Source organism: Oscarella lobularis, chromosome 9 (assembly GCF_947507565.1).
Source record: "Oscarella lobularis chromosome 9, ooOscLobu1.1, whole genome shotgun sequence".
Taxonomy (NCBI): domain Eukaryota; kingdom Metazoa; phylum Porifera; class Homoscleromorpha; order Homosclerophorida; family Oscarellidae; genus Oscarella; species Oscarella lobularis.
The window spans coordinates 2,238,507-2,255,219 of NC_089183.1; the positions used below are offsets into that span (position 1 = coordinate 2,238,507).

At 48.4% G+C, this 16,713-nt stretch overlaps 2 protein-coding genes and 3 long non-coding RNA genes across 6 annotated transcripts; 2 read left to right on the forward strand and 3 right to left on the reverse strand.

Annotated features, from left to right (window-relative positions):
- Positions 1–209: 209 nt before the first annotated feature.
- Positions 210–2,067, forward strand: LOC136191635 (sortilin-related receptor-like). Its single transcript, XM_065980008.1, has 4 exons — positions 210–269; positions 480–1,422; positions 1,474–1,615; positions 1,692–2,067. The coding sequence occupies exons 1-2, from the start codon at positions 257–259 to the stop codon at positions 1,166–1,168; spliced, it is 702 nt and encodes a 233-aa protein (XP_065836080.1). The 5' UTR covers positions 210–256; the 3' UTR covers positions 1,169–1,422; positions 1,474–1,615; positions 1,692–2,067.
- On the reverse strand, positions 313–2,513 carry LOC136191637 (uncharacterized). 2 transcript variants are annotated; one of them, XR_010670883.1, is made up of 3 exons: positions 2,447–2,513; positions 2,257–2,383; positions 313–2,150 (listed from the first exon to the last, which is right to left on the reverse strand). It is a non-coding gene; the product is annotated as an uncharacterized lncRNA (long non-coding RNA). The 2 variants fall into 2 exon arrangements; XR_010670882.1 differs by having other exon boundaries at positions 313–1,859; positions 1,908–2,383.
- An 881-nt stretch (positions 2,514–3,394) lies between these two features.
- On the reverse strand, positions 3,395–4,132 carry LOC136191095 (uncharacterized). The gene is made up of 4 exons (XR_010670738.1): positions 4,076–4,132; positions 3,996–4,022; positions 3,847–3,932; positions 3,395–3,762 (listed from the first exon to the last, which is right to left on the reverse strand). It is a non-coding gene; the product is annotated as an uncharacterized lncRNA (long non-coding RNA).
- A 421-nt stretch (positions 4,133–4,553) lies between these two features.
- On the forward strand, positions 4,554–6,810 carry LOC136191426 (sortilin-related receptor-like). Its single transcript, XM_065979749.1, has 3 exons — positions 4,554–5,436; positions 5,471–6,172; positions 6,449–6,810. The coding sequence occupies exons 1-3, from the start codon at positions 4,554–4,556 to the stop codon at positions 6,808–6,810; spliced, it is 1,947 nt and encodes a 648-aa protein (XP_065835821.1).
- Positions 6,811–7,783: 973 nt separating this feature from the next.
- On the reverse strand, positions 7,784–8,537 carry LOC136190949 (uncharacterized). Its single transcript, XR_010670681.1, has 3 exons — positions 8,295–8,537; positions 8,088–8,227; positions 7,784–8,020 (listed from the first exon to the last, which is right to left on the reverse strand). It is a non-coding gene; the product is annotated as an uncharacterized lncRNA (long non-coding RNA).
- Between the last annotated feature and the right edge of the window lie 8,176 nt (positions 8,538–16,713).

A 16,713-nucleotide genomic window follows, 5' to 3' on the forward strand; every position in this document is an offset into this window, starting at 1 on the left:
TATATGGACGAACAGAATGTCGGTTTACGTCGTGGGTGATTAGACACGTCATAATCTATATCTTACGACCATTTCTTCTAAAGGCAGAGACTTGGTTAAATATTCTGGGAGTCTCTTATAGAATGTGCTAACCGGAAAACCGCAGGAAAAGGAATCAGTGATTGTAGCGTGCGTTCTTCGTGAGTCACGGCGGATCTTCCGTATTTTTCTCGGTCGCGCTGTATAATCGTCTTGTTGCGTCGTCTCGCACCTTACTATGAAACACCCAGGTAGATATGAACCCTTCAAGTTGTCAAAAGCTAGGATCTTAGATACATATTTATTTGACTAACGTACGTCAGCCACTACATGCATATCGCTCGTTTAGAAGACAGCCTCAATTCGAGGGGATAATGGGACTGCACATTTATGTTACCGGGCCACCCTGTTTCTAGATTTTTTAATTATAGTGTCCGTCGACAAGAAACTCTTTCGTTTAGGCTTTACCTTGCTCTTTCTGTCGTCATTGCTCGCGCGTTCAATTCACAGCGCGCGAAGTCTCTCGACGTGCACGCGTCGCCGCGATTTTCAATGCCACGACGGACAGTGCATTTCTCGACGTCATCATTGCGACGGTAAGTTTGACTGCGACGACGGCTCAGACGAAACGTTCGGCTGTAAGCGACGAAGAAAACGGTCCGTCTGCTCTTCTTCCGAATACGAATGCGCAAATGGACGATGCATTCCGTCCGAGCACGTGTGTAACGGCGACAACGACTGTTTAGACTTTTCTGACGAATTGGCATGCCCGGCGACGACAGCGACAACGGTGACGAAGAAAAAGAAGTCGCCGCCGCCGGCGCCTCCGCCGCTTCCGCCGCTACCGATGACGACGTCGACGATGACTTCGACGCCTCAACCTTGCGCGCATAACGACTTTCGGTGTGCAAATAACGAACGCTGCATTTGGAGATCGTTCGTGTGCGACGGCTTCGACAACTGCGGAGACTATTCCGACGAATCGGCGTGCTCGACAACACTTCCTACGACGCCGGTGTCAAAATGTCCACCAAGCATAACTGTTAGGGGATACGAAGTCAGTGTCGTTTCGTGCGCAACGAGCCGAAAATGTATTTTGTCGTCGCAAGTCTGCGACGGAGACAACGACTGGCGGAGACAATTCGGATGAACGGGAGTGCGAGAAGACTTGCTCGTGGTACCAGTTTCGGTGTAGAAATGAACGATGCGTGTCAAGAGGAAGAGTTTGCGACGATGTCAACAACTGCGGTGATTACTCTGACGAACTCAACTGTCCCACTCCCGTGCCTCCTCAGACATTTCAATGCCGTAATGGGGACATCATTTTGAAATCGCAGCAATGCGACGGCCACGACGACTGCGATAACGACGAAGACGATTGCGGTAGTAAGAGGAACATCGGAGGTACGTGGGCGCATTTTATACTCTATATAATAATTAGCGATTTCTGTTTAGAATACGGGGTACGGCCGCTTCAAATAGTGTTCATCATCTTCACAAGCTGCGTCTTCTTGGCCATGATCGTCTCCGTCTTGTGTGTTTCCTTTCATTACATAAAGGATAAGCGACGTAGTTGGCTGGAAAATCGACAAAGCCGGTAAGACGGGTATTATTTTTACTGAGACCCCATGCACAAGCGTCTAGCAGAAATACTCCTAATCGCTTTTTCTTAGAAGGAACGCAAGACGGACGTCACAGCAACGTGGCTGCGTTCCAACAAGACGAAACGTCGCCCAACGTACGCTCAGCGATGCAAGCGAGCGTCTTCCCACCTACGGCGAAGCCGCAGAAATGCGCCCTGTGGAGCGCACTCTCAGCGATGCAAGCGCGCATCTTCCCACCTACGACGAAGCAGTAGAAATGCGCCATGCGGAGCGTACGAGACGTACATTGCTCAGCGTACTATTGGCGGTGCAAGGCGTGTCGAGGCTTCTACGAGTTGATTCGAATAATGTAGAGCACGAAGAGGACGCGTAACTTCTTCTAGATTATATGTACGGTATATACGTAGAGGCCTGATGAAGCAATGATGAAAGCCTATCCAGCATACATACGGGAATTTCTTCGTTTCATGTCCTTACCTCGATCGTGCTTCTTTCTGCACTTTCGGCGTGCAATCAGAAGACGCTCGACTGCAAAAAGAGCCAAATCAACCAGACGCTCGCGACCTTGCCGTTCACGGTTGTTTCCGTGATAGAATAGTTTCCTGTGATGCTGTATCCTCACAAGGGGCCTCACCTCTGAGCGTAAACAAATCGTTTCGCCACCCCCACGCACTAGAGCAGTCGCATTTCTCGTCGTGAAAATCAGTACATATGTCCACACTGAAAGCGGTGTAGATTCGAGACGATTGGGTCGATGCATCCTGAAGTAAGGAGTCGTTCGTTACCTAAAAGAAGCTTCCTGTGCTGGCACTAGAGTCGCAAACCGTGCTGAAGAACGAAGAAGGGTTGCCCACCGTCACGTGATCGAGTCGCCTCGCACAAACCCGGATTAAAACCGACGTGGACGTTCGTCTCGACACGCTGTCCGATTGGGCCATCCAAAGCCTGTGCGAAACGTTTTTTGTTCCGCGTTTGTCTTCACTGGGTGATATACCAGCTCTTCCCTTGCCCTCCGTCGCCGAGATTCTTCTTGGCGACCCCTCGTCTTCAGTCTGCCTGCCTTCGCCTATCGCCAACCGTATAATCGACGGACTCGCTCGACGTGGAAAGCTGACAGCGAGCGTCCTTGACATTCTACTCAATCGAAATCGCTTTCGTTTGACGGCTTTGCCTCTCTACTTCCTCGCCGACATCGACCCAGAAGCAGTCGTAGAAAAAATAGCGAAATCGATCGACGTGACGAGCATCGACATATCGTTCAGTCCGTGTTGGGCAGATTTGTCGACTCCTTTTTTGAAAGTCGTCAAGGGCAACTGCAAGGAGTCGTTGACGAGCTTCGGTGCCCGTCACGTCGTCGGCGAAATTGGATTACTCGAGCTTCCGCATTTTTCAAATCTGAGGCATTTGGACGTTAGATTCACGTCTGTTTCTCGTGAAGATTTGCGCGCGTTTGTTTCGAGTCTACCTCTATTGGAGCATCTTTGCATTTCTGGAATTCATACCCACCCACCTACAAGTAGAATCTTTAGGTGAAAACGGGCGAATCTAATACAGGAAAATAGGCGCGGTTTTCTTATGCGGCTTGCACTCCGGCAAGTGTAACCAAAAAAGCAAATGTACAGGAACTCTTAGAAGTGATTAATTAGATATGATCTGTCTAACCTACCTGCCTGGAAAACCCATGCGCCAGTTAAAACCGTATTGCTGGTTTTTCACTTTAATTGGGCCAACCAAGAACAGCGTGCAGTAGCAGTGCACAGGTACATTTCAGCTCATGAAAGAAAGCCCATTTCTTCTTAAATCATACTAGCTCACTGAATCACTCACGTACTCTCAGTTAGTTTGAGTATGACCTCTTCTGCTTTAGGATACTCCTCCAACAAATCCTTCCTGTTTCCTGCCACAAATCCTTTCGCGACAAAAGCCGGCGCAACTTTCAAACCGCATAATGCCCACGCTTCATCCCTGGGAAGATATGCTCCGAACCACGTTCCCTTCTTCACCACGTGAAAAGGCCGCTGACCGAAAATGACGTCAGAACCAACAATGGTGCTTCTCGCGTGATCGCTCTCCTCTGCGTCCAATTCGACTACGACGATAGGCGAGCCGAGATAGAAGTGATACATTTCGTCTGCGTCAACTGTGTGAAAAAGCGATCGATTGGCGTTGCGTAGAGCGTAGTAGATGTGCGTGCTTGCATGCTCCGCGAGCTTCTTCGGCTTACTCGTTTGAGGATTTGGCGAGATAAACTTCTCTATAGTAGCCGTAGCAATTGCGAGGGTAAGGCTCCAAGGTCAATTCGGCGCAGATCTGCTTGAACATCGTGAGTAAGTTCGGTTTATCCGGGTGTCTGTTTTACTTGTAAACCTTTACCTTGTGTTTTCACTTATATTGTTCAACCTTTCACAAAACCGATTACTTAATAAAAACTGAACTTGCGCAGGTCTTCTTACGCGAAAGAAAAATCATGCCTGCAAGCATACTTGTATTCCTCGGTCTCCAAATTGAATTGCACATGCGCTTTGGAATAACTTCCGCCCTGGCGTTCCACGGTCAGGCACAACATCCGCCCCTGCAAATCTCAACGGTTATCAAAGGGTAACACGCGTCGATGACAATATCACTGAAGCGAGCCGGTAAGACGTACAGCCGTTCAACCCCTATCCGTATAGCGAGAAGGATTGTGGGGAGGATCGACCTCAATGAGAGTCTTCCTGTATATGGACGGGCATAACGGACCTCTCGCCCTGCCGCAACGCTCTTAGATTGTTCAAAGACCTCCCGCACGCCATAGCACGACTCTTTTTCGATTACTTCCGGGTCTTCTCTTTTCCGCGTTCCTGCATGGCGCACTCGAAAGGCTTTCCCCGGTCGATTTTTTCTTCTTTTTCAGTAGTCTTTGTTTTTTACGTCGTCTTCGTGAAGAAGACGATGTCGTGTCAAAACTTTGCTTTTCGTTGCGACAACGGACGCTGCGTCGACCGCGCGCAAATTTGCAACGGCGACGACGACTGTGGCGACTACTCGGACGAGTCAAACTGCATTGCGACGACGAGCGCTTCAACGACAACGAGCTTGTCGTGTTCTGACTACGAGTTTCGATGCGCAAATGGTCGCTGCATTGCTAAGGTGGATCGCTGCAACGGATACGACGACTGTTGGGACTTTTCGGACGAGCGCGACTGTCCGACTACCGCGGCGACCGACTGCGTCCAGGGCTATAGATTTAGATGCGATAACGGAATATGCATTAGTCGCAGTTTGCGTTGCGACGGCAACAACAACTGCGGCGACTATTCGGACGAGGATAACTGTAAGGACTGTTTGGTAGAGGGCAGTTTCCGTTGCCGGAACGGTCGATGCATCGGCGAGCTAGGGCGGTGCAACGGTGACGACAACTGCGGCGATAGTTCGGACGAAGAGAACTGTGACACGTGTACTTACAACCAATTTCAATGCTATGACGAACAATGCATCGACAAGAGTTGGCGTTGTGACGGTCACAGCGACTGCGGCGATCATTCAGACAAAAATTGCCGGTGCGAAGAGTTCGCCTACTACTACAACTTTCTATGCGCTGACGGGATTTGCATCGATTGGTCCGATCGTTGCAATGGTCGCTATGACTGCAGTGACGAGTCGGACGAGTGGGGATGCGAGGGGACACCGAGACCGAAGCCCATTCCAACCGCTACACCCTATGGTCGTTGCTATGAGTACCATCAATTTCAGTGTCGTGATGGTCGATGCATTGTGAACGATAAACGCTGCAACGGTGCAGACGACTGCGGCGATAATTCGGACGAAGAGAACTGTAACACCTGTTCTTTTCATCAATTTCGATGCAGTAAACGGACGATGCATGGACAAGAGTTGGCGTTGTAACGGCGAGAACGACTGCGGCGATAACTCGGATAAAAGCTGCAAGTTCGACGACGGCTACGCGGAGAGATTTCGATGCGCCAACGGGATGATCGCCGGCCTGGACTCTCGTTGCGACGGTTACGACGACGATTGCAGTGACGGTTCGGACGAGTGGGGATGCAACGGGACACCAGCACCGAAGCCCACTGCGCTCTACAATTGCAATGTGTACGATCAATTTCAGTGTCGTAACGGTCGATGCGTTTCAAAATATGAACGCTGCAACGGCGAAGACGACTGCTCGGACGAGTCGGTCGAGGAGGGGTGCCCCACGACGTCGGCTACGTGCAACTTCAATCAATTCACGTGCGATAGCGGACAGTGCGTTTCGCAGTCGAATCGCCGTGACGCCGATCATGACTGTGAAGACGGGTCGGACGAGTACGATTGCGGAAAGTGCGGAGATGATCAATTCCAATGCAACAACTCTGAATGCGTGTCGAGATCGGATCGTTGTAACGGTGTTGTGGACTGCTTTGACGGATCGGACGAGGTCAGATGTCGACCTTGTTACGAGTACGAGGACTCGTTTCGTTGCTATAACGGACAGTGCATCGAAACGACGTACGTCTGCGACGGCTTCGACAACTGCGGCGACTATTCGGACGAGCGAAGCTGCGCTACAGGCAAGATTATATACCTATATAATTAGGAGATAGATCAGCGTTGCGCTACCTGGCGGTAGAGTTTCATCGGGGCTTCAGTTTGAATTGTGAAAATATGACCTTATTCTCAATTCATACGCAAAGCCAGTAGGTACGTGCATATGTAGACTACAAACGTAGACTATAAAAAGAAGCGACCCTTTTGTACAGCTAGATCATGTAAACGCCTCTATGTGGCGACCCTACTTAATTCTCTTATCTAGAAGTATAGACATATTCTTTCTTTGTAATATTTAGGTTTGTCTACTACAACTATAATCGCCATTGCGATCGGTGGAGGTGGCTTTGGCATTATTCTGCTTGCCGTTGTGATCACAGTGTGCGCTCAAACAAAGAAACGACGCCTCTTCCGTCGCAATCCTTACAGCGTTCTACCGCCGCCCTACACCCCCCGAGAGCCCACCACCGTTTCTCTACAACCGTCCGTGACGCCCCTGTCCGGCAATCGCGCGCCGCCGAGGTACGCCGAGCTGTCTCAAGTTGCCGCGGCGCATGCGGGAGTGGCAGTGCAGCCGAACAAGGGTGAGAATTTCGCCGAGGCGCATCCTCATCGTCCTGCTGCTGACGACGCTGAGAACGATCTGCAGCAGGTCGCATAGCGTGGCTCTACTTCAACGACGCCACGTGGACAAACGAACGTCTTATTGCGTTGTGCTGTTTGCTTTCTGAGTTGCAGAGAGATCGAGAGAGCTAGAAGAGAGATTTTTTGGGCTGTTTTAGCCTAGCTGTTTTACGCATGTGTGCGTCAATATATGCACGAACAGAATGTCGGTTTTCGTCGTGGATGACTAGACACGTGCCAATCTATATCTTACGACCATTTCTTCTAAAGGCGGAGACTTGGGTAAACAATCTGCTGTTCTTAGGAGTCTCTTATAGGATCTGTAAGCCGGAAAACCGCAGGAAAACGAATCAATGATTATAGCGTGCGTTCTTCGTGAGTCACGGCGGATCTTCCGCGTCTTTTTCTCGGTCGCGCTGTATAATCGTCTCGCTGCGTCGTCTTCCATTACTATGAAACACGCAGGTAGATATGAACCCTTCAAGTTGTCAAAAGCTTAGAGTTGCCTTAGGATCTTAGATACATATTTATTTGACTAACGTACGTCAGCCACTACATGCATATCGCTCGTTTAGAAGACAGCCTCCATTCGAGGGGATAATGGGACTGCACATTTATGTTACCGGACCACCCTGTTTCTATATTTCATAGTGTCCGTCGATATAAGACACTCTTTCGCTTAGGCTTTACCTTGCTCTTTCTGTCGTCACTGCTCGCGCGTTCAATTCACAGCGCGCGAAGTCAGACATTTCAATGCCGTAATGGGCACATCATTTTGAAATCGCAGCAATGCGACGGCCACGACGACTGCGATAACGACGAAGACGATTGCGGTAGTAAGAGGGACATCGGAGGTGGGCGCATTTTATACTCTATAATTAGCGATTTCTGTTTAGAAAGCAGGGAATGGTCGTCGGTTAAAATAGGGTACACCTCCTGGGGAATCTGCAGCTCTTTTGCTCTCATTGTCGCTTTTCTGATTGTCTACATTCATAACAAAAGGAAGCGACGTAGACTGGGGCATCAGCAAAGCCGGTGAGACGGGCTATATATATATATATTTACGGGGACTCCACAAGCTTCTAGCAGAAATACTCCCGTCCGCTTTTTCTTTTGAAGAAACATACATGTAAGTAGGACGTCACAGCAACGTGGCCACGTTCCCACAAGACAAAACGTCGCTCAGCGTACTCTCAGCGATGCAAGCGAGCATCTTCCCAATTACGGCGAAGCTGTAGAAATGCGCCCTGCGGAGCGAACAAAAGGGAACGTCGTTCAGCCTACTATCGGCGGTGCGAGCGATTGTCCTCCCACCTACAACGAAGTAGTACACGTGTCTCCTGTCGAGGCACGTCGAGGCGTCTACGAGCTCTCGCACGTTCGTTCAACTGAAAGCCATGACGAGAATAATGTGGAGTACTGCCCCGGGAGAGGACGCGTAACTTCTTTTTAAACTAGATATATATAGGTCTGAACGAAAGCCGATATCTTCAAAGATACGGGAATTTCATCGTCTCTTACCTTGATTGTGTTTCTCTTTGCGCTTTCGGCGGGCGATCAGAAGACGATCGATTGCAAAATGAGCCAAATTGCACTGTATTATGCAGTACGAATCCAGCCGTATCGTACGAAGGCCCGATTCCAGATGAGTCGCTCTAAATGGCTCTCCCGAAGCGCAGGGCTGCAATATATCCCTTCCAAACAGAAAATACACACAGACTCGCTTTTCTGTCTTCCCTCACTCCATAAATCGACCGTATGACGCCGTGATATCTTTCATCCAATACGGGGACGCCGGAAAACCCGTACAAAACCAAAACAATCAAGTATCGGAACGGCTTCGACTATCGTTCTTCGAGCAGCCACTCACTTTCATTCCGTCTCACAGTGCACTGACCATGCATTCAAAACTAGACAACAGGATTATAGCTAGTAAATTACACGTTCAACGTTTCCAACAGCAGGAGTTTGATTACGGAAATAAACGAATAATTTTCACCCACATTATCATACTTTGTTCTATTTTCCAGAAACACGTGTATAAGTTTTTGAACGGTACCAAAAAGAATACTATAGACGGCCTTTTCGCAAAAGATCAACAAAGAAAAAGTCTCCCTCTGGAAGATTGCTCAGACCGCTAACGAATTCCGTGCACGCCTTTTCGAATCCGGCCTTTGTCCCGTTCAGAAAAACCGCGGCAAAGACGCTCTCGACTCGACGTTTGTTGGAAATAGAGAGTGCATGATTCGATGAAAAAGCGTGATCGATTGCCGTGGCATTCTTCTCTATTGCAAATACCTTCTCCCACGGCAATTCCGGTCGTTTGGACTCGGACATCTCGGCGAAAAAGTAGTTGTGCGCTGGAATCGAGATCATTTCAATTCGTTCTGAATTGACGCTTTTGCACGACCAAAACTTCGTATCGCGCGGCTTATTAAGCCCAATGCGTGTCCTTCGGTCGGCAAATAGCTGGCTCAATTTTGCCTGTATTATATTGCGAATAATACAAATATTCTCTCAATGAAAGTTAACATGTGCGCGATAAGGTACTGTACCTTGTTCAGACGAAATTGGATCCCATTGATTTATAACTCTGATATGACGCCCTAGAGTTTGCAAGGCGTGTTTCCGGTGCAAACCGATTTCGTAAGATTTGACGTTTAGCGGCTCGAATCCATCATCGCTTTCGAAGAGGCTTCGGATATAGAGCCTGTAGTCCGCTCCGCTCTTTTCAGACAGTCCGCCGTACACTATACAAGAATCCTGAGAAATAGAAAATTCGCGAATCAATGCCCAGCGTCGCTAGCTTCAACATCGTCGTGCGTACACGACTCTATCATATCATACTGCACTTGCAGACGGATGGGGCCCCCCAATAGGACCCGCCAAAACGACTTTCGCAAAGAGCCAACAAGCCTATATCTAGTGAACAAATGCGTGCCGAGAAATGCTTACCACCATGATTCCTCTTGCTGCAGAGACTCAGAGAGCGGAAATCAGTCGCGTGGTGATCAGGACGTTGGGAAAGGAAGGGTACACGCATGCGCATGAAAATGAGTCACTCCCGCCGAAACCTGCCGAAATTTTAAATTCGCGGACTCAGAGAATTCGTTTTACCTCTTTGTATTTGGCCGGACTTCTAATTGTCAACGATCAACTGGACTCAATCTCGCCTCACAATGTCGAAACAAAAGAGGCTCCTTGCCGGTCTCTTTCCACGTAAAGCTGCCAGTGGCACCTTTCTAAACAAGTGGTCTTCTAGTTGTAGGCGAAAAAAGAAAAATTAAACTCTACTATCTCAAACACCAGATCGCTCGTCGTTAGATAATCGACGAAGGATCATGTTTATCGGCATTCTTTAGATGTCACTTCTTCATTTAGTGACCAGTTTCTTGATACGAAGATGACGTCAATCGAAAGATTTAGAGCGGCCAAACGCATTCAAGCAAAATGGCGTAGTATTGCGAGAATTTTGAAACCAGAACCTTTTGAACATAATGAAATTCATTCGTTTGGAGAGCAACGCAACGATAGCGAACGTGCTGTGGAGATGCTGGAGGCGTGGGCAAACAAGTTCGGCCACAGAGCCACCCGCAGGCATTTTTATCGATGCCGTGAAGGACCCTGACGTCGGCTACTCAAATGTAGTACCCGACATTTTTTCTGGTAAGTTTCTTGTTGTGTTGCGCGCTTGCTATGCATCTTATTACTCCTTTTAGGCTCACACTGACTCGTATTAGAGTCATCAATTGCGCACATATAGTACTGTAGTATGCAGCCACAGTGACACTGTCTGATTCATCATCTATTGACCCATCGTCCCAAAATATGATATTTGTTAATTAGAGTAGCACGCATACTCTTCCATCCCGACATTATTTTCTATTAGTATTGTTTAGTCGTTTCACGATGCCTTCATTTTCAACTTATTAGTTAGGTTTTTATATTTAGAAGAGAGGGAGGATTGCTTTCCTGACTACTTGGCATTTTTATCCTTTTACTCTACTCTCTGTTATCGTTATTCCATATTGTTATACAAACGGTAACACTAGCTAATGCAAAGCTGCGGTTCGTTTGAGATTGAGGACGCCGTAATGATTCGCCTCTCCCACCCTCCAACTCAGCTTGACTTCACGCAACAAGGTGCCGTGGAAAGTCTGCTGAAGAAGTACGGTAAAGAAATAAAGCTAGGTGGAGGAGTATCTCAAGAAATTTTTTTGAAGAGTTGGAAAGACCGCACAGACAAATGATTCCAAGCAATCCAAAGTACGGGCTGACCAGGGATCTTTTAGAAAGCTTGGTAGAAATAAGAGAGGTCATATTCGCCCTGTTACTTCAAACACGCGTCAGCTACGAGCGAGACTTCAGAATCTTCTAAAAACGATTATAGGGACAGTTTCAAGCAAAAAAGATGGCGGCAGTTCTACTAGACGAGAATGACATAGAAAAGATCTTTTGTGGTGGTGGTAGTGAGGATTGAGTGATGGCGTCTGTCTTATTGACGAAAAATAAATATATAACGATAATAAATGGCAACACAGTACAGACCGCAACCGATGCCGCAGGCGCGGGATCAAATACTACAGGCGGTTGAAAAAGCCGATTAACTGTGCTATCAGGCGACTCGCGATCGAGGGGCCGGCCTCCGATGAAGGCGACAGAAGGCTCGACCGGCAAATCGACCGAGGAGACGCCGCCACTGGAAGCATTTGTCCTAGAAAGATCGGTGATATTCTTGCGAGTAAAGGAACTGCGCGGTACCGTTACATAGAACGTCAGGCGTTTCTCAGTTGTTTGCGCGTAGGGACAGGGCGAAGCGAGTGACGAGAAAGACCATTTTGGCCGCGAAAACGGGTCGGATCAACGCCTATGCCTACTTGCCATGCAGAAAAAAAGATTGCGCTCGTCGAGGACGAAGCAGGGGGAAGGATGGCTTCGCTAAACGGAGATGCCCACGAATCTGTTTACGTGAAGTAAAAAGGGATCCCGGATGAAAACAAACCAGGAATCTGTTACCTTCTAATTAACATAGTTAAAGTCGACGCTTTGGCACGTTAGGTGACTATATGGCTACGACCGAAGCGTTGGTAGCCTGATAGCTTCTCCGTTGCTTGAGAGGTATTTCTTTCTTAGCAAAATTACCCATTCGATTATCAGACCGATGTCGTAAGATTCGATAAATTCAAATTTGTCACTCGTAATTTCAAAATGTAAAAATGCAGCCGAGAAAACGCTCACAGTCATTCCTCTTGCTGCACAGAGAGCAAAAAATCCGTCGCGTTGTGTACGCGCTCGACACGCTGTCCGATTGGGCCGTCCAAAGTCTGTGTGAAACGTTTTTTGTTCCGCATTTGTCTTCACTGGGTGACATACCAGCGTCTCCCTTGCCCTCTGTCGGGGACCCCTCGTGTTCAGTCCGCTTGCCTTCGCCTATCGCCAACCGCATTATCGACGGACTGGCTCGACGTGGAAAGCTAACAGCAGGCGTCCTCGATATTCTACTCGATCGAAATCGCATTTCGTCTGACTGCTTTGCCTCTCTACTGTATTGATGTCGATCCAAACGCATTCGTCGACAAAATAGCAGAATTGGTCAACGTGACGAGCATTGACATATCGTTCAGTTCGTGTTGGGCGGATCTGTCGACTCCTTTTTGAAAATCGTTGAGGACAAGTGCATGACGTCATTGACAAGCTTCTGTGCTCGTCATGTCATTGGCGAAATTGGATTAGTCGAACTTCCGCATTTTTCAAATCTAAGGCATTTGGACATTGGATTCACGTCCGTTTCTTTTGAAGAGCTGCGTATTTTTGTATCGAGTCTACCTCTACTGGAGCACCTATGCGGTGACAACGACTGAGGGGCCACTTTCACAGCACACGACAGCTTCAGTTTTTATGAGAATGCTTCCGAATGGAAATTGGCGATCGCAGCGATTCAGCGCGCATTGATACGGGTGAAGGCAAACGTGAGGAATGTACACGCAGAAAGGTAGCAGCACATGGGCACTTGGCATGCAGAGAGCCTCGTGGCTGAGGCTGTTAGGCTTTGGCTGATATTACTAGCTTGGCGGGAACTTGAATTCATACCCACCCACCGAGAATCTTTAGGTGAAAAAACCGGCGAATCAAATACAGGAAAATTTTCTTATGCGGCTTGCACTCCGGCAAGTGTAACCAAAAAAGCAAATGTACAGGAACTCTTAGAAGTGATTAATTAGATCTATCTAACCTACCTGCCTGAAAAACGCATGCGCTAGTTAAAATCGTATTGCTGGTTTTTCACTCTGATTGGGCCAACCAAGAACAGCGTGCAGTAGTAGTGCACAGGTGCATTTGAGCTCATGAAAGGACCATTTCTTCCTAATAAATCACACTAGCTCACTGAATCACTCAGTGTCACCCACTCTCAGTTAGTTTGAGTATGACTGCGGGGATCTTTCGGACGAACGCCATTGCTCGACGACGAACGAGAGGCGAAGCGACGCCGTTTCGCCGATTCCTGGCACGACGGAGGCCATAAAGCCGTTTTGCTTTTCGTGTGAGAACGGTGCAGTAGATGCGTAGGAAAAGAGAAAGGCTGCGACGGCGTGGACGATTGCCTCCGACGTACGAGCGACGCTGCGAGACGGACGCGACGACGCATACCCCGCGGACTCATACGCGCGGGAAACTTACTATGACGCGCGCGAAACTTGCGAGCACAACCGCGCCGACGGCGCATTCTCCTCCTACTGCATGTACTCAATCTTTTTATGACACCGCTACCGAACGGAAGCTGCACGTATGCTCAATTCATGTTGCACTAGCGGTCTATGCGTCGACAAGAGTTGGCGGTGTGACGGCACGACTGCAGCGATCACACGGATGAAAACTCTCTGTGCGACGGCTACGTCGACTACTTTACTACGTCGAATGCTACGGCGAATACAACGTTGACGACTTGTGATGCGCCAATGGGATGTGTGTCAGCCAGTCGGATCGTTGCGACGGCAACGACGACTGCAGCGACGGATCGGACGAGTGGACATGTGACGGGACACCGGAGCCAAAGTCCAGTCTTTGCTACTGGGACGACAAATTTCAGTGCCGTAACGGTGGATGCGTTTCAAACAATGAACGCTGCAACGGCATGGACGACTGCGGTGACAAGCAGGGCTGCCCCGAGACGCCGGCCGGCTACGTGCTACTTTGGTCAATTCAAGTGTGATAACGGAGAGTGCGTTTCCAGTTCCAGACGTAGCTGCATGCAGGTTGATATATGGACGTGGCTAAAAGATCTCCTCCTCCTCTCGCCCCCGATCCTAGAGCCTCTCTCCTTTCTCAATCGCCCTCAAGGCGTGCAAGCAACAGACCCTACAGGCATATATGATTCGAAGCAATCCAAAGCACGGGCTGACCAGGGATCTTTTAGAAAGCTTGGTAGAGAAATACGAAAGGTCAACTTAATTCACTCTGTAAGTGTTACTGAATACGCGTCAGCTGAGACTTTAGAATATTCTGATAATGATTGGTGGGGCACTGTTTCAAGCACAAAAGATGGCAGCAGTTCTTGGCAGCAGTTCTCTAAACGAGAAAGACATACAAGTCGAAAACATAAAGATCTTCTTATGGGTTGGTGAGCATTGTCTAATGGCGTCTGTCTCATTGACGGAAAAAATATATAGGGATAATGAAACCATTTGGCGCAACCGATGTCGCAGGAGCGAGATAAGAAGCGATATACTACAGGCGGTTGAGAAAGCTGGAAAGCACGGCCTAGATCTTAGACCACAACTAACCGCGTCACGTCACAGGCTGAATTTGGCTTCGCATATGGATCCCTAGCACCAATTAACTGTGCTATCAGGCGACCCTCGCGATCGAGGGGCGGACGTACCTCCGACGAAGGCGACAGAAGGCGACGGGCCATTCTCATCGAGGAGACGCCGCCACTAAAAGCATTCGTTCTAGAAAGCCCCTTGACGTTTTCGCGAGCAAAGGAACCGCGCGGTACCGTTACATAGAATGTCGGGCGTTTCTCAGTTGCGTAGCGACAGCTATAGGGCGAAGCGAGTGACGAGAAAGACCATTTTGGGCCGCAAAAATGGGTCGAGTCAACGCCTATACCTACCTACCATGTAGAAAAAAAGATTGCGCTTGTCTAGGACGAAGGATGAGTTCGCTAAACGGAGATGCCCACGGAGAATCTCTGAGACTTTACGTGAAGAAAAAGAAATCCCGGATGAACACAAACCATGAATCTGTGGCGCCAATGCACAAATAGTACTACCAGCTAGTATTTCAGCCTCTTCTAGTTAGTTACCTTCTAATTAAAATGGTTTAGCCTGACAGCCTCTCCGTTGCTTGAGAGGTAGGCTATTAATTACTCATTTGATTTTCAAACATGTGCCTGAAGGACGCCGTCCGTTCAGAAAAGAAAGAGTAGAAGTTCGTTCTACTACAAGGTAGCACGCTTTACAAACCAGGGTATCTTAGATTCATTTTCTCATGCAAGGGGAAGAGGAAGGAAAAATCACCCAACTGTCAATCTCTAAAACAAGCACTACAACGGCATGAATCTTCTTCTATACGCTGTCAGTGACCGACCACCTACAGAATCACGCATTTCTGCGACTTCAACTTTAACCTCTCGCACTGCTGCAGAACTACAGAGAGAAGAGAAAGAACTCAGTGAAAACAAGGTACACATGTCTACGATAGGCACTTTTGGTCGATTTTCTGACGAGATTGTGTGCACCTTAGAATAGACAAGCTACAACGAAATAATTTTTACCCACATAAATTAATCAACTCACTTTCGTTCATTCTCCGCAATAACACGAACACGTCGTCGAATGGCGCAAGAAAGAACACAAGACGCCCTTTTCGCCAAAGATCGACAAAGAAAAAGTCGCCCTCGGGAAGACGGCGCAGCCCAGTAATGAATTCCGCGCACGCTCTTTCGAACGTGGCCTCTGTTCCGTTAAGAACTACCGCGGCGAAGACGTTCTCGACGTTCGATGGGAATAGAGAGTCGTTGGATGCAAAAGCGTGATCGACTGCCGTCGCTTTCTTCTCTATTGAAACGATCTTCTCCCACGGGAATTCCCATTGCGTGGAGTAGCAAATCTCAACGAAAAGGTAATCGTGCGCTGGAACCGACATCGTTTCGATTCGTTCTGGATTGGCGCTTTCGCACGACCAAAACTTATTGCACGCTCTGAAAAGCCCAATGCGAGTCGCTTCGTCAGATAGGACGAAAAGACCCGGCTGAAAGGCGGCGGCTATAATTTATTATGGCAACTATTGTCTCAATGAAGGTTACTATATCATGCGTGTGATACCTTGTTCAGGAGCTCCGAAATGACGCTCTAGAGTTTGCAAGGCGTGCTTCCGGTGCAAACCGATGTCGTAGGAATTCATAAATTCAAATTTTCCAAGCAGCTTTTGATGTAAAACTCGTAGTTTTCGTTGAGCTCGACGTGAAGGCTCGACATTGGACAAAATGCCTGAACAGATAGAAATGTAAGCCGGTTGACAGACAGCTAGCCGGTATAAGGGGGCCCCCAATAGGATCGTTACTTCTCGTTACCGCCACACAGTGGCTAAAGGTGAGAAACATTGTTTTCGGAGCCTGTGTAGTCTACGGCAGCGAATGGCTCGTCGACACGTCGCCCCAAAACGACATGAGGCAACGATAATAGAAAATGCGCGCTTACAAGCCCATGGAGTAAACAAATGCGGCCGAGAAAACGCTCACCGTAATTCCTCTTGCTGCACAGAGAGCGAAAATCCGTCCGCGTGGTGCAGGCGCTTGGCACGTGATTGTCTGATTGAACCCGGACTAAGCTCGTTAAATAACCATGATATATAACTAACCTTGCCGCCGGTCTCTTTCCACGTAAAGCTGCCAGCTAGTGGCTTTTCTAAACAAGTGACCATCTTTTGGTAGGTGAAG